The 20,990-nt window shown below is 38.6% G+C and overlaps 2 protein-coding genes across 4 annotated transcripts in view; one reads left to right on the top strand and one right to left on the bottom strand.

Annotated features, from left to right (window-relative positions):
* The window catches only part of IQGAP2 (IQ motif containing GTPase activating protein 2), a 130,927-nt gene that overhangs the window by 92,836 nt on the left and 17,101 nt on the right, over positions 1–20,990 (top strand). For all 3 annotated transcript variants that reach the window (XM_062017741.1, XM_062017739.1, XM_062017742.1), the window contains 11 exons: positions 302–465; positions 8,789–8,879; positions 13,243–13,404; positions 14,520–14,662; positions 15,644–15,814; positions 17,385–17,468; positions 18,181–18,252; positions 18,416–18,485; positions 18,787–18,995; positions 19,691–19,840; positions 20,615–20,778. In XM_062017741.1, the coding sequence (XP_061873725.1) occupies positions 302–465; positions 8,789–8,879; positions 13,243–13,404; positions 14,520–14,662; positions 15,644–15,814; positions 17,385–17,468; positions 18,181–18,252; positions 18,416–18,485; positions 18,787–18,995; positions 19,691–19,840; positions 20,615–20,778 (1,480 nt within the window). The remainder of the gene's footprint in view (positions 1–301; positions 466–8,788; positions 8,880–13,242; positions 13,405–14,519; positions 14,663–15,643; positions 15,815–17,384; positions 17,469–18,180; positions 18,253–18,415; positions 18,486–18,786; positions 18,996–19,690; positions 19,841–20,614; positions 20,779–20,990) is intronic.
* On the bottom strand, positions 2,773–6,810 carry F2RL2 (coagulation factor II thrombin receptor like 2). The gene is made up of 2 exons (XM_062017743.1): positions 6,586–6,810; positions 2,773–4,910 (listed from the first exon to the last, which is right to left on the bottom strand). The coding sequence occupies exons 1-2, from the start codon at positions 6,641–6,643 to the stop codon at positions 3,823–3,825; spliced, it is 1,146 nt and encodes a 381-aa protein (XP_061873727.1). The 5' UTR covers positions 6,644–6,810; the 3' UTR covers positions 2,773–3,822.

The following is a 20,990-nucleotide window of genomic DNA, read 5'->3' as shown; positions in this document are numbered from 1 at the left end:
CCTCATGTAGGTATTCCTGCCCTGAATGTAGAGAACCGTTTTCCTTCAGTAAGGATAAATTTGCTTTTTATGAAGAGGTAGATTCAGATGAGTCAAACTGTGGCAGAAAGGAAAATTGTACAGTTTAGTAGATTTACATGCATATTTGAGAAAAATAATTTTAAATCAGCTGCTGTTGCTGCGTCTGCTTCTTGTTACTTGATTTTTCTGTTCTTCCTGTTACTGCTTTGTTTGTACACAATTTCAGATCGGTTGCATCTTTCTTTGATAACTACGTCTTTAATAAATTTTCATTTCATAGGAATCATTGCAATTGGCCAAATCAATGAAGCAATTGTCGAAGGAAAGCCTGAGAAAACTCTAGGAACCCTACTGTTGCCCACAGCCAAGCTGCAAGATGTGAGAGCAGCAAATGCAAGGCATTATCAGGATGTTCTACACCATGCCAAAGCACAGAAATGCAAGGTTAGAGTTTTGACTCTTACTGTCTGTCAGAACTGATATGCCAATTACTTTCACTTTACATGTGTGTCCCTGCCCTGCTCCTCCAGTGTTTGGTTTAGCTGTACCAATGAGGTTGTAAATAAACCAATGACAACAAACCGACACAAAGTAGTTTTCCACTGCAACTTATTCTGACTGGCAAAAGGGATTTGTTCTGGATATACTAATACTAACACATTCTGCATGTGCATCACTACCAACTTCATGTAATCTTGTTAATTTTTAATTCTGCTGGGCTACTGCAGCTATTACAAAACATGGGCAGCAACAGCCCTGACATAGTTATTAGTTTTTGTAAGGATCTGGTTACTAGATTGTGCCAGACAGGTAGCTGTAGTATGAATGGGAATTGAGGGGGTTTTTTTCCAGAAAGGAGTCATAGTCATGCTGAAGGAGTCATGGTGTTCCTCAATAAAACTCTGGGAAATACTTTGAGGAGTCCTGGTTGCTTAAATCTGGTGTTTTATAATAGTGAAGTTTTGTGTATAGTTCTGTACTGGCTTTATCATGCAACAACAGACTGGCCATCTTGCATGTGGCTTCATTTTAAACCTATCTCAGCAGGATATTGCTATTTGCTTCCCCAAAAGCAGTGCATTGGTTAGCTTCACAGTTCACGGAAGCATAAACAAAGATCAGCGTAACAGCTTACAGGATATGACTGAACACAAGATTAGCTAAAGCTACCAGCACAGCACTTAAAATGTCTAATGTTTGGAGAAGACATTTAAAATTCTCAGGATGTGTTCAGGTGAAGGAAGTCCCTGAATTTTGGCTTGTAGAAGTATCTTCTTGCTATCTTGCTACCTCACCTTCTGTAAAAAAAATGTGTTTCTGCAATCCATTGTCAGACCTTTTGAAAGGTGTTTGTTTAGGTTCCCAGGTAAGAGCCAGATTTGCTGAGCCCTTGGTCCTGAAAAGCCTCCCTTGCTGTGTGTGCTGGAGACAGTTTGTCACATGCTGATTACCCCACCTGTCCTGGAAGGGCCAGGGTTGGTATTAGTGTGCTGAGTGCTTGCTGTGCAGTGGTGGCTCAGGGCATGTCAGACCCTTTGCACACGCATATCAAGTGAGTTGATGTCCCCAAGGCAGCCACTTAACTACCCACAAGTGCCGCTGTGCCTGCACACACCAGCTCTGTTCTTGTTTGTTCCTGCTGGCTGCTGCTGAAAACCTGTTACCTACTCCTACCCCTGTGTGAATGTGCTGGTAGGACACTCATAGTTGTCTCTGACTTTTGGAACAGAAATTGTGCAATCTCTGAGAACCTCGTGATTTGTCCCTAGAGGCTTCTATTGACTTGTTTTTCCTGAGGTCATTTTGGTTTTGCAGTCCTTTGAGAATTATTTAAAATATCTCCTCTGTAAAAGGGAGCATTGTTGCTGTTAAGGGAACAAAACACTGTACTATATGTGCTCCCAAAGGAAATACTCAGATACATTAATCTGACTTGCTCTCCATGCTGGTCAGTCACACAGATATCACTAAAGATATGATTTAGATTAAACTTTCCTTAGAAAAAAGAAAATTAAATATCCAAACAACATTTAAAAAATATTGCAATGTCCAAAATCTGTCTATTCTCCACTTTTTCTGAGCCCTATTTATAAAGCAGCTCTGCCTTTAATTGCGTTTAGCATGTTTTTAGGAGTGAGCTGTGGTAAAAGGAAGTATTTAATTTACAAGGATCAGATAGTGAACTTCCTGTGTCTCCCAGCATCTGTAAAAACATATGGGTCAAACCTGTGTGCTTATTCTAACCATCCTGCTGTCACGTCCCTCTGTTTGTGGTGACTTTGGAGATGTAGTCTGCACTCGGATCTCCCAGTAACCATTACAGGTCTTAATCTCACCTACTTGTTTCTTGCTTGAAATTGAAACTGCAAACCTGGAATGTAGGTATTCCTGAAACCTTAACCTACAATTTCTAACAGTTCTTAAGGCATTTTCAAAACAAGTGCATTCAGGTCCCACGGAAGATAAATCTTTTGTTTAGGAAGTGTATCACAGATACCTGAAAAGTTAAATAGCTGTGTGAAATGGTTCCTGTGTTACTCTGTGGTTTTTGAGTGATAGGCACACAGGTTTTACAGTTGGATCAGGTTTTTGTGTTTATAATAGCTGCATAACATCTGAATTATTTTAAAGTTACCTTTAAAATCTGTTCTTGTGCATGTTGAGACTATGACATGATTAAAACTAACTGAAATTGAGCCTGAAGAAATTGCAGAGGGGGAATCTTACCAGGCTGCAAATTCATTGAAGACATTTTCCAGTGCAAACGATTTTATTTAAGTCTTTTACAGTACTATTACCAAACTGACATAAAACTTTTTTCTTCTCATCCTCTTACACAGCAGTTACAAACAGAAACTCCCACCACTGAGTCCATTCCATAGGAACTTAGTATGTCTGTAGCTTTTGTGTTTCTGTAAACATAAAAGCTGACCTTTTGCTTTATTAACATGGACAATCAATCAGAGCTAGCTTTATTTGTAACGCTGTAGATATTTCCTGTGAGGATGTGGAAATAGAGAATACTACAAAATAGCTTCCCTGTTTTGCTTACCAAGCAAGAATAACACATGCCTGGATTCACACTGATAAGGGTTGGCTCCTCATGGACTACAGAAGTGGAGGTGCTGACGAAGTGGAAGAACAAGTCTCCAGTGCAAAGCTGGTTAAGCAGCCTCATAGGACATGCTGCCTTCCAAGTGTCAGGCTCTGTCTCTGTGGCCATGCTGCTCCTTGAACCTATGGGGACTCTGACTCTTTATTTCTAACATTCAGGGCAGCATTTGCTTTTAGCTATGTGAAAGGGAGTTGCACAAAGCTCAATAGACCCCAGACATACAGGAAGTGCTTTTACTTATTCCTATTTCCCCTAGGCCAAAAAGTTGTTTTCACGTCACTATTCCTGCAGTGACTGTGTGCTGAGGGCTAATCTGAGGCATTTGGAAATCATGAATGGGCCGCAAAGAGTCATTCAGGTATTGATTCTTCTGGTGTTCAGAAGCCATGGTGATTTACTTTGGTTTCTTCTCCATGGCAATAAAAGTGATCTTCTTGGAAGGAGAGGTGCAGAGCCACTTCCTTGAACCTAGGTACAGCAGTTGTTGCAATATGTGTGATTAAAACTGTAGGGCTGAAGTGTATTTGTGAAGATATTTCTTGTGTAGTAAGGAAGTAAATTTTACCAAGACTGTGGTTTTTAACACTTAACTTTTTTTTACGTTTAAATGTTGCATCTGAGGTGTGCTGCTGTCTGGATTAATACTATACAAAATCATAATTCTGATGACAAATATAGAACTAACTTCATTTTTCCCTGGATATTTTAACCATTGTTAGATAAATATTGGATTGACTTCTAATTTTTGACATCAGGAAATAAAGGAAAGGATCAAGACAACTGTTCAAGCTGCTAAGGCATAAAGCAATTAGATAAAAAGAATACAATCCATCTGTGTTGTAATAGTAGTAGTTGACCTGATGGATAATAAGCATAATATTGCTTGGCACAAAGCAAATAACAAAGATGGTAAGGATCAAAACACTGACTTTAACATACCAGAACCATTCATGAGTCTTGAGTGTTCGTATAATTGAGACGTAGCAGAAAACGATAGTTGCAAGAGGTATTAAAAACCCAAAGACAGCTAATGAAACATAGTAGTAGAACTGGAAGGAAGATATCATTTCACAGGTGTTGTGCACATCGTGGCAAGTATAGATGTCCAGTTGTTTCATGTAGTAGCTCTGCTGCATTATGCAAAGTGGGAGCATGTACAAGAAGACGATGATCCACACAGTGGCACAGACAGCGATGGCGTAGGCACGTTTTGGCAGACTCTTGTAGGTGAAGGGATGGACAATAGCCATGTAGCGGCTGACACTGATGCATGTGAGCAGCAGAATGGAGCAGTACATGTTGCCATAAAACACAGCAGTGGTAGTTCGGCACATCATTTCCCCAAAAACCCAGTTGTTCCCATTGAGGTGGTATGCTATTTTAAATGGCAGTATGATACAGAAGAGCAGATCTGAAACTGCTAAGTTTGTGTAGAGGATGGCAGTGCACACAGACCGGATCTTGAAGAGCAGCATCCACAAAATGACAGCGTTAGAAGGCACACCCAATAAAACAGCACTGAGATAGACAGTGGGTATTAGCTTGGTGCTCAGAGAACTAGTCAGATACTCCAGCGTGGTATTGTTCACTTGTGTTAAAGTGGAGTCATTGGCCTTTTTTGAAGAGCATTTTCGTTCTTTGATGTGGATGGTTGTTGTCTCCCCTTCTATTGCATAAGGAGGGATGTAATCATAGTCTCTTGCAGAAATTCCACGGAAAGTCTTGATGAGAGACACAGTTTTAATTGCAGAGCCATTCAGCGAAAATTCTGAAGCTTAAAAAAAAAAAAGTTGTTAATAAGTGCAAACTACCAGATTATCAACATAATTTGCCTTCAGGTACAGAGAAAGGTAAACATCTCCATTGCTTTTCACATCTATGCTTAAAAGACTTGATAGCATTCTCCTTTGCTTTGGGTTTTCATAACAAATACACTTTCTGTCATCTCACACCCAGCCTTGAAAATTCAGCATGAACTCAGCGTTAAGCTCATCTTTCTGCATTTTTCATGTTTTTAGTAATCTTTCCCAAAAAATATACCACACAATTATGTAATTTGTCACCTGTAGAAGGTTTCTGCCAGTACTACATACTACAACTAGCAATGTTGGTAATTTGTCACGTAAGCAGCAGCCTTGGTTTAGGCCTAATCAGAATTTCCAAAGCAAAAAGCAGTACTATCCTTGTCACTTCATGGATGAAATGCGCAACTGCAAAAGCTACAGAAAGCACTGTCTTTACTAACACAGGCTGGAACCTTCAAATTAGAAAAGTTAAATAACCCTACTTTTTTTTTGGTCTCATATCAAATTAATGCTGTTCAGCTTCTAAAGCAAACCAGATCTCTTCACTTTCTCATATACGAGAAAAGGCATTTAGTCTTGAGAAATAAAAAAAAAAAATAGATCAAATTTTTTCATGAGTAAATCTTTTTGTGGAGCAGGAAAATTTTAGGTAAATATCATTAGCATGTTGGCAAAGCTAATGATGCCGTTTTTATTAAAGCCCATTCCTCAGTCTTTTCTTAGTAAACTTTGTATGAAGGCATTGACAACTCCAGATGAAGCACAAAGCTGTTCAAAATACTTTCTAAAACCATGTATTTAAAAAGAGCTTTTTCAAAATTAATAGCTGTGTGTTTAAATTTGTCATTTAACAGTCTTATCAGTGTTTAGTGCAAAAAGACTTGAAGTGTAAAGCTTGGAGCATGCATCTTGAAACTAGAATTCAGAAGGAAATTGAAACTTGGATGAAAACTTGTGGATTTTTCTTTTACCCTTCCATATTGGAGTAAAATATGGAAAACAGTCTTATCAGTGCTTACTGTCAGGTTTATGGTGGAATGTTTTGAAATTATAATTACTAGGCTGCAACCTTTTCAGTAATTTGCTGGATGGTAATTGAGAAAATGAATTTCAACTACTCTTTCAGACATATACGTTCAAGCAGGTCCATATAGATATTGTGTACATATATAAAATAACTTTGAAAAATGAACTTCATTTGAAAACAACTTTAATTCTAGTGAGGAAAAAAATTAAGCTGCTTATTTGATCATTTCCTTTGGTTATTTTTGTCACAATAGTTTTCTGAGCATTTCCTTCTAATAGCATCATCTGTGAAAGTTGTTATTGTGTTGAACATTTTAAAGCAGAAAACAAGACTTTACAGGCTTACTTACATTTGTCATATCACTACAGAACTGCTAGGTAGGAAATGCATCTCCAGTAAGCTTAGAAAGATCCCTTAAGTAACTTTTCTTTTAGAAAAGGATGGGGCGAGATAGGGTGTCACTGGAGTGGAATAATAAAAATTCACTTATGAAGTGAGACCTCCTTGAGCACAGTTCTCTGTAGTGTACAACCACTGAAGTTGGTGAGACACCAGCGTTATCAAAAAGCCCATATTACTGTCTAAAATACAGAATAGATACAGAAAGGAAGACTCACCTGTTGTGAAAAGACTGGAGGTTAGAAAGAACAGTCCGGTGTAAACCGGTATCTTCATTGTAGTGGGTGAAATCCAACCAGCCAAATAACAATGCTGTTCTAGTTCATCTCGAGATATTTTGTCAAGGACCTTTTTTTTTCACCCACTCTGTGAGGGACTAAAGAATGATTGATCCATCCTTCAGAAGCATCCTGTAGGCATGAGGTTTATGGTAAGGAGCTAGTTTGTCCTTTGTCTATTACAGCAAGAGGGTGTGACGTATCCAAATATGCACACATGACTCAGTCTCAGCCTCTGCTCAACACAGAGATAAAATTGCTTTCCAACAGCCACTTAACTCTTAATTTACCACAACTCTAAAATTGATGTGAGGGATTCTACTGGATTTTGTACACACAGATATTTGGTGTTTCCTGGGGGGGAAAAAAAAAGGATATTTTTAGTAAATCCTCACAGGTCTCATACACAGACCAAAATGTTGCTGTACTCTGTATCCTCATTAAAGAAGCGATGCTTGAAGAAATGTAGTGATCTCTGTTTAGCAAAGGTGAAAGCAAACCACACATACAAACATGCCTTGACAAAACTGTCCTCTCTTTGTCTTCTACCCTTCTATCCACAGGTAGCTGTCTGCCCTCCTTCAACCTCACTGCCGGCTCTGTTCAGACAGTTTCACTCCTTCACAGCCTGCAGCCTCTGAAAACCTTTCCCCTGATTTCATTTTCTGTTTTGTTGATCTCTTCTTTTTTCTCTGCCTTCCTTTTTTTTTTTTTCTCTTCCTTTGTTCCTCCCTTGAATGCCAAGCAACAGCTTGCTTCAGCAGACAACACTAGCCCAAGACTTGGTCTGGCTTCTAAGCTAGTGCCAAGGCTCAGCATAAGCTGTGTACTTAGCTCCAGAGCAGTATTTGTGTCAGTCATTGTATTTAGTGTGTAAATGCTGGAGACCAAATAAGGAATTCTTTTCAGTTTCTCAATCCTTTTTTGCAAAATCCTCAGCTGTAGTTTGGCAATTTGGTATATGCTGTCTGAAGCCTTAACTCTAACTTGTTAGTAAAACTTTTGGTGTGTATCTGCTATTGTGAGATCTCCTGACACTATTTGATTTAGGTACACTTCTACCTTGTTTATATATGTGATATAAATGGAAGAGTCTTTCTTTAGGTGTCTTTTTACCTTGTTTTCCCTTCATAATTTCTGCAGATAACAGATTAAGTGGATTTTTGGCCTAAAACTGGGTGCAAAACCAGGGAGAGGTGTTCATTGTGGAACTGATTCTTTGTCCATACTATCTTACCTTGGGAGAGTTTCTGTGGTTTGGGTTTTTTCTTACTGAAATATGTGAGTGCATACACATATAGGAGTGTATACACTCCTAGATCTTTATCGAATCAGTACATTCCAGTTTCTCTCATCATTAGTCTATTACAGACCTGGCACTCCTACTTCCTCTTTAGAATGAGGTTTTTCCACCCACCTACTGGATTATATTTTAAATGTCATCTTAGCTCTGAAACCCTATTTTCTCAGCTAAAGTGCTGGTTCACCTGTGAACTTGGGCAGCTGGAGCAGGGTTGGTTGATGGGAATGCTGAGCTCGCTTTCCTGTACCTTCTTTTTTAAACTTTGATTTAATGCCATGCACTGTTAAGCTGTAGGAAGAGTGAGACATCCTCTGCTGCTTCATTCCGGAAATGTTTGGCACCTGAGCATTCATTATTACTAAATTTGAGCTGTCTTTCTATGTCAGTTTCTGCTGTTATTTTCTAATGTAATATGTATTCAGGTGTATGTGCAGATTCTTTTCAAATAACGGATTCTGAAAGAAAGATAACTTCCTGCAGTTTTCTGCATTGTGCTCTTTAGGATACTACTGCAGTGCTGTTGAGTAATGTGTGATTTTATTTGACACTGAGATTACTTTGCCTATATATCATGCAAATGAAAACATTACTAGCTTTGCTAAACATTTTTATTGATCTTTAGAAAAATGATGTCTTCTATACATGAAAACCTTCATATCTTTGAACAGGAGCATATTCAAGTCAGCAAATAGAATATTAATGTGTTTTATTGTGGATTTTAAGCAATCAAATTCTTTTTAGCGTCCAAGGACTTTGCATATCATAGTGTTCTAAGTATGTTCAGACAGCTTCTGTTCATAATTTTGTGTTCTTAAGGCTTTTCTCTTTCTTTTTTTACAGGAATCCCAAGATGAATCAGCTCTTTTGTGGTTGGATGAAATACAAAAAGGAATCTGTGATGCCAATAACAATATAAAAGAAGCAGCAATCTGTAAGCATTTAAACTGAATCTGCATTGCTCTTGTTTGTCTTAGTCTTGGAAAACTGAAATTAGTAATTACTTCTTTCCACTTCAGAGAAATATGGCAACCATTTAATTACATAAGAAGAATGGTTTTATCTGAAGTGGCAATCCTTAAGTCTTGACTAGTAATTTAGTGGATTTGGTTACATGGGTTAACATCATGACCAAGATTTCTAGTGTCAGTGTGTCTTCACAGAGCTGGTAAAACAAGAAGATACGTAAATTGGAAGGGATACACCATTCAGGAGCTTATTTAGCTTATGTAGACTAAAATGATACACGTTGTAAGAGCAAATTCTTATATATTTATAGCTTTGCTTATTCCTATTTCATTATAATGTCTTTTGTAACATCTAACAAACAGAAATTAAGAATGTATTAGTTTTAAAAATAGTGTAAAAAGAGCACTCAGGCTTTTTGGAGAAGTATGTGCTCTTCCAATCTGTAAGAGAAAACCTGTGGGGAAAAAATGAAGCTTACCAAGTTAGAGGTATTGTGTGCTGGATGCACTCAACCCCTTCTGTTGAAAGTTTGTATTGAACACAATAATTTTCAAAAATATTCATAATACATCATATACTTTGCCAAATAACATAAAAGCAAGTGTAGCTGGGTCTATGGAGCACACTGGAGAGCATGGTGATGTTCCTACCTGTGTCTGCCTAGGGTTATCACAGAACAGAGGAGGCTGTTAGCTTGGCACTGATTAGTGGTTCACTTTTTGATTGACTTGTCTTTGAGTGAGTCAATGTCTCCCTCTTTTGCACCCTAAGAGCCTACGAATGCAACTGCTGAAGTTGGTGCATTTCTGTAGGGCTGCATTCTCCCTTGTTAGCACAGTGCGACAGCTTATATGCAGGCTATGCTAGTAGTTTGGGAAGCTCTGAGTGGAAGAAAATAAACAGCTGTTACTAAATCTTTCTCTGCTACTGAAATGTTGCATTTAGCATTTCTTTAGAATTTAGCATTTTAGCTTTAGCATTTCTTTAGAACTTATTTAATCAATAAATACAGTCTTAATGTTACCAGTCAGATACACTAAATGCACTTGAAGTATTCTTGTAGATCATGCATTTGTGGTGAAAGCACCTGGCTTCTGTTTTCTAAGAAAGAGTGAGACACATTGTCCAGACTAAGCCCCTGTATTCAGGAGTGCCAAAACTTTCTTTTGTGAACAAAATCAGTTTGCCATCAGTGTCACCCAGAGGTATGAGAAAATGTTTGAGCACAGAGAATGGAAAGAAATGTATAGCTCATAAACAAATGTCAGTTAGAGTAACGTGGAGACTTCCTTGTTTGTGTCCACTGCTGTAGAAGCATTAAGAATGCATTAAAAAAAAAAAAAGGCCTGCAGAAATCAGCATTTAACTATATGCCCATACCATACAATGTTGCTAATGGCCACTGCTCCAACTGCTACCTAGCTGTTGCAGTAAAATCTTTTCACATAATCTGTGTTTGCAGTAAATGCACAGCTTTCTTTTCATAAGAATTATCAGTGTAAGAAGTCACTTCCAGAGATAACTGCTAATCTCTTGTACTCTGCCCTCTGGGCTGAAAGGAAGCAGTGTTAGTGCAGCACATACTCCAGAAGAGCTTGAAGGTTTTGCAGCTATAAATCCAAGATTTAAAATTTCCCCACGACAGCAACTTGATGCTTCCTATAACACATCCTGTCTCAGGAAGTCGGCTTGTTATGTTCATGCATGGATATGAACATTTATTTTTATCTATCTGTGAGACACTATTTTTGAAAAGTAAACAACTCCCCATGTTCCACTCCAAAACTTTTGCAAGTCAGTCAAAGACTTGTTTCTGGTGAGAACAAAGTATATTTTTGGCATTACCACAGTAATGGTAATAAAATACGCAGCAAAATAAGGTGCTGAAAGCTGCATTGAGATAGCCTTGATCTCTTGCAAACTAATTTTTATGCCTTATACAATTGTTAATTTTTTTTCAGTTTTATTACTTTATTATTTACAATATTAAAAATTTAAAAGCTTTTAGGAACTATCAGTAAAGGATTCTGTGTCTTGCATCTTACTTTAGGAAGATGTGTTCAGGAAGTGCTGATGTGCTTCCTAATTCTGTGTTATGATTGCTCTGCAGTTTGCGTCGCCTTGTTTTGCCTGAAGTTCAACCATGGTGTTCCTTAACTAAGTGGAACACAAAATGAGATTGGCTAAATATAAGAGATATAGCCTTGAGGAATAGACACCAATGGTGATCTCAGTCTTGCAGAGGAAAAGTCTGTCATGAAAAGGTCCATGTTACAGGAAAAAGCTGATGTTTGATGTTGCTGAGAGTTTAGGCTTATCAGAACAGACAGATGCAACTTTGTATATTGTAGCTGTTTGAAGGGAGCATGAGTGTGGGCAAGAGCCCTTCACAATGTTGATCTGGTTGATGAACTCCTATAGGAACAAACCAAAGCCCACAGATCTTTTGTGGCTTAGGGATAGCTTAGGCTCCAACTAGCTTATTTTACCGGGTTTACATAGCCCTTCTTTAGACCATCAGCCACAGTATTAATTGCTAGCACTTTAACAGAAAGGAATAATTTCCGTTGAACTGGGTGTTTACTAAACATTTTTCTCGCATTTTTCTTCAAAAATAAAGGCATAATTAATCAAAAGATGTCAAAAGGCCAGGCAGCAGAGGATATAAAGAAACAATTTTTAGCTAGGTTTTGTGGTCTTTTGTCTTCATAAAAATAGCTTCCAGCATCCAGAACTACAGAATGGAAAGGAGGAAGAAAGGCATTAAAATACTGGTGACCAGAGTGATGAGGCACATGGGATTGTGCATGAGTAGGGCTGAGCCTCCTGGGCCAGCAGCAGCAAGCTGGTAATGTGTGGCTTTCCAGTTTTTCCTGCTTCCTTGCTGCTGAGGCCAGATGCCTGGGCATCACAATACCATAGCTGTGGTTCAAAGTCATCTCCAGTCTTGCAGGGAGCAGCACGTGCATGCTCACTAGGGATCTGTTTCAAAGCACAGAAAAATAGCAGGATGCTGTCTGGTAGAAGTCCAGATGGTGTTGGTATGTGTTCACTTTGTTTCTCAGCTGGCTGCCAATGTATTTGGAGATTGATCTGTTACTGTCTAGTCAAAGCTACCCACTGCACTTTAGTCAAACTAACCACAGAGAAAAAACTGTTTCTCTTGCTGAGATGCTTTCCTGCTAGCTCAGTCTTAGGCAGTTTTCCTGTACAAGGGCTCCTGACACTAAACACCTTTTGTGTCAGTTCTATGTAGACAGAGCACAGAGTAGGGAAAAGGACTCTTTTTGTATTTATCTGGATATACACAAGGTAAGGAAACATGTTTGCTGTTAATGCACAAAGCACAGCTCTGGGATGCGAAGGTAGCTAGATTTGGTTAAGCCAGTACATAATACATATAATCTAGCCGTGTGTCTACTCATTTGTTCCTCTGTGCATGGATCTTAATTTAGATGTGAAGGAACACCATTAAAGACCAGAGCAGCAGTTTCAAAAGCAGCATACAGCTCTAGTGTGCAAGGCACTTGGAAGCAGTGTGCTGCTACATACTGTCAGGTGTGGTGGTATCAGCTCCTTCTGTGACGGTGAGACCTGCACAAAGCAAAGGATGCTTAGGAAGTCCTGAATCAGAGTATGAGTAATGTCATACAACGTCTGAACATGCTTCACAGCATCACCTCTCAGGACACTTGTATGTGTCCTGGAAGCAAAAACTGCATCTCTGGTAAATTCAAGGGCATGAATTTGCTGCATCAGCTTTAAACAAGCTTCCAAGGAGCAAGGATAATAAAAGGTTGCTTCAGGATCCCGACTAGGATGCTGTTAGTGCTGCGAAACTTTGCTCAGGGCAATAGTTTTTTTAATTCCCATTTTGTACAGTAAAAGTGAATCTTAAGGTTTACAGCTTGTAACCTAATGACTTCATACATGCCTAGAAGGCTCCCAAGTGATCAGCAGATGTTGTCCTGTCTGTTAGGGCAGGCAGAGTCAAGCGATACCTGCCATTCTCAACCCCTGACCTCATATCATCTGGTGTGTACTTGATGAGGGAGCAGCTACATCTTCAGACTGCTTTCGGCTGTGCTGTGGTTGCATCCCAGCCTGGGTGGAGTGCACACTCTCTAACAAGCTTGCTATTCTCTGAAATACTTGTCCTTACAAGCATGAAGGAGGCTGCAAATGGGTGAAGCACTGAATTGCTGTGTATGTCATGCTCTTTGTGTGTGCCAGCCTTAGAAGTCCATTATGAAAGTTGCTGGAGGCTGGACTTGTGGGTGCCTAGAGTATAAGGCACTTAAATTTTCTATGTTGTTATTTTATCCTAGTGGCTGTTGGAACATCAATGATTAACAAAAGCTTGGAGAAGGGTGATCCGCAGCAGATCCTGATGATACTGCAGTCCAAGTTTGGCTTGCGAGTCATTCCTGAGTGTGCTGAAACCTACTTCAGGAACCTCTCTGAAGCCAAGAAACTGAAAACTGGAGAAGGTAAAAACCTTCCTGAATAGGATAGTTCTACATGACCATATCACTGAGGCAACTGGAAAACTAGCACAGAAGGCTTACCTAAAATCACTGCAAAATCGAGGAAGATTGATGATGGTTTTAAATCTTTTGGGAAACATTATATTTGTTCAAGTGCTTTTCATGATGAACTGTTGCATGCATCATCTGGACCAAAGTCTAGCTAAGACTTCCTAGAGTACAAAACTAGCCTCTGAGTAAATTTATGTAGGGCTGTTTCTTTGTGACTATCAATAGACTAGTCAGCCCTCTCAGAAAATCACATTACTCTGTTTATTACTCTTCAGCCATATGGGTTACAGTTAAAGATCAAGCCAGGCTCTGACAGAGTGTCCATATCCTATTTATGGTCCTTGTGCATTGCTGGAGTAGCAGGAATTGGCAAAAGTTGGATCTAGAATCTTCCCATACCAAAACAAGAGAATTTTTTTGTCTGCAAGTTGGTCACAGCTAATGCAACCAAGGTTAGCTAAAAATTGGGAAAAAAGTTACTGTGAACATACTAGACTTTCTTAAAACAGATAGGCATGCTTCATCCTGCAACATGAGTTTTGAGAGGGCATTTTGCATAAATGACCTTATCGGCTTTACCATAGGGCCTTTTGTCTGTGAGGAAATGAGGCTTTTCCTGCCTGTCAGGATACAGCCTTGTATACCAGAGCACTAACAAGACAATGATGTTGATTTAGCAAATGTCCTGTATTAGCTAAGTGTCAATAAGGCCAGCACTTGGCCAGAAGACAAGAACAACAGGGATTTTTTTTTTTATAAGCACCACTCTGAGTGGTGATGGAAGACATAACACACAGTTTGAGGAGCAGGCACTAACTTGGCATGTTGGGGTTTGGAGAACTGGCAATAGATAGGTACCAAGCTCATAGCTGTCTCATTCTAGGAGAATGATACTGATTCACCTAGCAGGATTCTTTGAGAACATATATAATGACTTTGAAAAAAATATAGTGATTTTGCATGTAAAATGGCTTTGTGGCAAATGTAGGGATGGAAAATGGGTAAGGGGAGCTGTAATCAGTGTTAACAAGGCATAAATGTATCCTAATGGTATGTATTGCTTTTAGATTCTAATGAAAGCCCATGGATTAAACTAATAATGAAAAACATTTATAATTACTATTACAATGTGGAAAATGAGGAAGGTACCTGTGTTGCCCCTGAAGGAGTCATACCAAAAACATCATGGTTAACTGGTGAAGAAATTGAGGTAGGTGGCTGAAACATTTGATTCTTATTGCAAAAATAGCATAAACATGACAGACAGCAAGATATGGCAGTGTCAAGGGAAGAGGCTGTGCCAGATCAGTTCAATATCTGCTTCTGACAATAGCAGCAACTTAAGTCTAAGCAGATGATGATAGCACAGCCTCCTGTTTGATGTCTGACAATGATTCAGAGGCTTCCTAACTGGAAGTTGTCATTTCTTTTACTGTCCATCTACATACAGTGATGGAGGAAAGCATAATTGCTTTCTTATTCTCTTATGTTTTTTAGACCTCACATCAGCTTATGAGAAGGAACTTCATTATATATTTCGGAGCAGGCAGAAGCACCATTTTATGTTTAAATCTAATAATATGACAGCACTTGTATCTCCAAGTTCAATGGGATGAGTGTGATACTTAAACTCCCTTATTGCAAGGGTTTTGCATTGTCATTAAATGCAACTCAGGACAAAACAGACCACACAAGCCACTTCACAATGTGGGGTGGGATTTTTTTGTGCTGATGAAGCTCATCTAGGTTACAGGTTTACTTTGCTGCACAAAAACCTCAAGTCACCATGTAGATCCTTCTGAAGTTCTGACTGCAGCAATACTTTTGTACATGTTTCTCTCTATAGAGGCTTCCCAATTCAGTTAGTAATTCTAAATGTCTGATTTCTACAAAAAAACTTAAGTATTACAAAAACAGAACTCTCAAAGTATGAAAAAGCTCTCAAAATAGTACGTCTAGATGAATAACTAAGAGTTAAAAGGAGCTCGGTTCTTACCCTTCACATAAAATTCAGTGTTAGCAAAGCAGCTTCTCCCTCATATTGATTAAAACCTAGAAGTAAATGAGAGGCTTGAATAGGATGAATATAAGCTGTACAGATTATGGAGAGAACATAGACCAAATTCCAGGATGGTTTTGGCTTGAGGTTTTTTTGCTTCTAAATTTATCTTTTTCCATGATCTCTTAACAGAGCATTGTTGGGCAAGTTACAGCAGATTACAATCGAGAGCAGCTGTGGCTTGCTAATGAAAATCTGATTGTTCAGCTGCAAGCCCAAGCAAGAGGATTCTTAGTCAGAAAATATTATCAGGAGAGGAAAGCATACCTTCACAACCAGGAACCATCTGCCATCAAAATACAGGTATTGTTCTAGAACAAGAGGATAACATGGCTTGGGCAACTTTGTGCACATGACAAGTGATGTGGCTGATAAAATTCTCTCATACAGGTCTGTCTCCCTGTTTTCATTTGCAGCAGTTCTAACTTCTACATCTGCAAATACATTCTTGTCCTCACTGGAGTAATTGTGATTTCAAGTAGCAAATACCCAGTTCTAAAAGAGTAGATCATATAAATCTTGCAGTCTTAGTTACTTCAGTGAGGAAAGCTCAGAAATACATAGCCCTGTCTTTATTCTGAGGTGCTTAGATTTTGTATGGCATATCTAACCTCACACAGTGCAAGATCAGAAGATATTTGTTGAGTATTGAAGCAAAAATTCCTTGGCAAAGCATGACTTGAGAAATACATTCCTTTCTAGACTATCCCCACTTGTAAGTGGTTTGCCTCTGCTTCATAAAGTCATAGCTGGGTAGAGAGTGGCAGCCACTGGTGTTCTCAGGTTCTGACAGTATTTCTTGGATGTCTTCAGTTTTCTGTACTCCAAAAGGAGTATAAAGGAAACTTTCTGCTGAGGGTGTGAACACCAACAAATGTGTGCACACTGATTTTAAATGCTGAAGTAGCCACCTCCTGTTAGATGCAATTTATTCCAATCTTGAAAAACAACCAGTCAGACACACACAACCCACTCCCCCTGAAAAAAAAACCCCAACAAACTATCAAAAAATGTACAACATATTTTTAATCGATATTAATTTAACAATTCATAATGATAAATGACTTTACCACTAGCAGCTCTCAATGGGCACTGCTTTTCATTTTCCAGCATGGTTTCTGAGCCCAGTAATGGGATTGTACTGTTCTTTGAGGAATTCAGGGTCTGCTGACAGGTGTAAAAATGTGGAGGAATGTAGGCAAAGTGATTCTCTCTCTTCTGTGGGCATTAAAGTAGAAATAACTTGTAAAAAAACAAGTAGAGGACAAGACTGGTCTCACTGGCTAGATAGAAATGGAGGGCAAAATATGGTAAAGGCAATGAGGTTATTTGTTAGCCCTGTCATTGAGTTCCTTGCCAAGAGTTTTTCTTCAGAGCCAGCAAAGGGAGAGCCTAGTGAGGGAACTGGGAGGTTGTTGTCTGTGGTAAAAGATGACCCTGAGTGATTCTGGAAGACCAGAGACCTTGGAAAGAGACCAGGCTAAGAACAATGACGGTTCAGCTAGATAGGTGATAGTATTTGAATGCTACGGGCAAAAGCTGGCAGGGTTTTCCCTGTGTGGGATGAAGCCGGTGACCTGGATGCTAAAAGATGTAGGTGTATTGGTGATGGGAGTAAGGATTGTTTCAGGGGAGAGTAGGAAATGTCATTTAATGATAGTGTTTGTGCTGAGATTGACCAAAATTAACATTAAGTATATCAGGAAACTATAAAAATAGAGATAATTTACTTACACTTCAGTTATCACTTTGCCACAATGACAGTTTTTATCTGCAAGGTAAACACTGTTAATGATTTTAGCATACATATGCAGATTTAAAAAAAAATTAATTTCTTGTTAGTAATAATGCTCTCCTGCCTTTTACAAAACAGGCTTTTTGGAAAGGATTCAAACAAAGGAAAAGCTATGTTGACAGATTAAAGGTGCTTCAAGACAATGTTGCTGCTGTTGTTAAGGTAAGATCCCACTGTACTTTGAGGCCTGAATATGCTTGGTTCTCCATCACCTGGGAATCAGACTAGGAACACAAACCAGAGAGTTTATGCTCCAGAAATTTGCATTCTGTCTAATGGCTGGACTTGATGATCTTAAAGGTCTTTTCCAACCTAAATGATACTGTGGTCCTGTGAAAGTTTTTTATTTGACAGCTTAAGAAAACTGCTTCTTGCAAGCTATGTCAGACATCTGTCAGGCATTGTTGAACTCCAGTGGCCCATAATAGAGATTTTCTTCTGCTTCCCCTTCCACAATACTAAAGTAGAAAATATTTGAGCTGTTAGTGTGTTATCATTCCACTGTAAGCTGCCAAATCTATCTCTGAAAAGTATTCAGTCTCCCAAGATGCTGATATGACACTGTCTAGATCTCAGATTGCTGTCTCTGAAGGAGACTGGTTTACAACTAAGAGCGGAAACTACAAGGTAGAAATGCCTTCTACTGATAATGCTACACATAGGTGGTAGAGCCTTGAAGCCAACTTGCTTTCTCAGTTGAAGCCTATTAATTTGGTCCCTGGTCTGTAGGAGCCCAGTGGTGCAGTTATTGATGGCCCCAAGCATGTGAGAACCGCATGTCTGCATGAAGACTGTCAGAAGCAAGTCTTAAACACACACAAAACAATTTGTGAAGTATCTGTTAAGTTTTTACATAATTTTATTTAATTTTCAGATTCAGTCATGGGTCAAAATGTGGCTAGCAAAGAGAGCTTACAGGAAACGTCTACAGTACTTCAAAGATCATGTAAGTCCTTTTTCTTCACTTTGAACGTGAAGCATTAAAATCAGATAGTATAGCTGCACAGGCAGTTATATGAATCTCAGGAAAAACGGTTCAGGTTCTGCAGTGTTTCTGAGCAGAAATGTGTCATAACTAGATTCTTTTCCCTAAACTTTGTCCTTTCTAGAATGACGAAATTGTGAAGATACAAGCATTTCTCAGAGCAAACAAAGCCAGGGAGGACTACAGAACACTAAGTAAGTTGTAACAGTTGAATGTTGTATATTTTAGAGGTATTTGGTCTGGGTTTTTTTAACTTTCATATGGGATTTCTAAATCTCCTATTCCATGTTAAAAGCAGATGCAAGTGTTTGTAAATCAATTGTTTTACAGATGATTTTTTTTTATTATGTTTGTCCTTATGCAGTATTACAAAAATATAACTCTACCTGGCATAGACTTCTCTTAGCAGTTCCAAAATTTTATGCATGGTTTCTTGAGGGGTTTAAGGGTTTTCAGTATGATGTTAACTGACAAGCCTATTTACTTCAACTACAGTCGGTGCTGAAAGTCCACCCTTGACTGTTCTGCGCAAATTTGCCTACCTCTTGGACCAAAGTGACTTAGACTTTCAAGAAGAACTAGAAGTAACAAGGTTAAGGGAAGAAGTGGTTACAAAAATTCGATCCAATCAACAGCTGGAGAAGGATTTGAACTTAATGGATATAAAGATTGGACTGCTGGTGAAAAACAGAATCACTCTTCAGGTCAGCAGACTTCTGTTCAGTCTCCCTGGCCTCAAGCAGGGCCACCCAGAGAAGGTTTTGAATACCTCCAAGGGTAGAGACTCCACAACAACTCTACCAGTGTCTGGTCACTCTTAGTTAAAAAATTCCTAGTAAATTGAGCACATTCTTTGTGTGTCTTCAGTAATCTTATCAAAATACTCTGTGATAGAGGTTGTTCTGTTGTCCTGAGTGATATGCCAGTTTGCTAGTGAATGTCACTCTCTGTTTTGTTTCTTGTTGACAACAGTAATTGCTTGGCACATTTTAAGCATCTTTCTGTGTTAGAGTAGACTTCTGAACATATTTGGGAGCTTGATAATTATTAAGTGATGAACGATTCTGTAGGTGAGATAAGGGTTCCCAGACAGTGTTTACTGGCAAACTATACTGATGACAACATCAAGATATTGAAAAGACTCTGGACATGTTCCTATGTAACCTGATCTAGGTTGACCTGCTTATGCAGGGGGGTTGGACTAGATGATCTCTAAAGGTCCCTTCCAACCCTACTATTCTATGATTCTATGACTCAATGGTGAATAGAGCAGCAAAATATGTAGTTGCTGTAGAGGTCCTTGGAGGAACATCACATTTAACGTGGTTGGGGAAATGTTAGTTTCCCAATTTGTCTTTTTTATGAATGTGAAATCTAGACTTCTGATCATCTTCTGCAGGATGTGGTACTTCACAGTAAGAAACTTAATAAAAAGAGCAAAAGTCAGCTGGAAGAGATGGTTATGGTTGACAAACAGGGCATCAAAGGCTTGAGTAAAGAAAGAAGAAAAAAACTGGAGGCATATCAACATTTATTCTACCTTTTACAGGTAAACCTAAACAAATGTTAACATGGCAGCAAATTACTGTAGAAAAACTAGAAGTGTATCCCTTGCTTTGTTGAAGTGATTATAATTGTTTTTGATGTAGTATGCACACTGCAGTAAATACTGTAAGCAACTTCTGAAATTCCCTGTAATTGAGAAAATCCTTACTGTCTTTAAACTGTGCAAGAAATATGATTGTGTGCTTTTTTTCTTGAATAACTTCACTCTGTACTAGAGCCAAAGAGAAATGTTTTCCTCTCTGTATACCTTCATGTGAATTACTGTCACTGTGCATTACATGTGGTGGAAAGGAAGTTGTTTGCTATGCAGCTGACAGCATATAATGAATCTGTTCTTTTGTTCTTTTTTCTCATCTCACTGAAATTTTCCTAGAAGAATTTCAGATTTTCCATGAGCAGATGCACTGTAATACTTTAAAGGACATGTAGTATGCAATGTCTTCTTGGTAGATAGACGTTGTCATGTGGTAAATTGTCATTGTCATCAGAAACATAGATCTGATGCACAGAGGTACTGTTTGGAGAATACAGCTGAAATCCTCACTGGTGCTACTCACAGATATGTAACTGTGCAGTATTCAGTGTTTCTTATGTATTAGGATTTGGAAAAAAAATTAATGCTAGTGTGGAAATGCAGCATATATGAGAATCAACATAAATACTTTTGTTGTTAATGGAAATGTAGAGAGCGGCTTCCTCCAAACTGGGGGTAGTTTGTCCCAGAAGATGGTATTTAAGTCATTTGTTTGTTTTGTAGACTAATCCCACATATCTGGCAAAGCTGATTTTCCAGATGCCACAAAATAAATCAACCAAGTTTATGGATACAGTCATCTTCACTCTATACAACTATGCTTCCAATCAACGAGAAGAATATCTGCTTCTCAAGCTCTTCAAAAGTGCTCTAGAAGAGGAGATAAAGTATGTGTGCTCACAAGGAGACTTTAGTTAATTTGTTTTTCACACAGTTCAATGAATACGTAAAATTCGATGGTTAATCTGTAACATGCTGTAAAAGTTATATACAGATTTTTGTTATTAGAGGAATGTGTGTTCAGGGTAACTTTATTTCACTCAAGCTACTTCCAATTCAGAAAAGTAGTCTTCCTATGGCAGACGGTATTTTTGTATAA

Source organism: Colius striatus, chromosome Z, assembly GCF_028858725.1.
Source record: "Colius striatus isolate bColStr4 chromosome Z, bColStr4.1.hap1, whole genome shotgun sequence".
NCBI classification, from domain to species: domain Eukaryota; kingdom Metazoa; phylum Chordata; class Aves; order Coliiformes; family Coliidae; genus Colius; species Colius striatus.
This window is presented reverse-complemented; position numbering and strand designations above follow the sequence as displayed.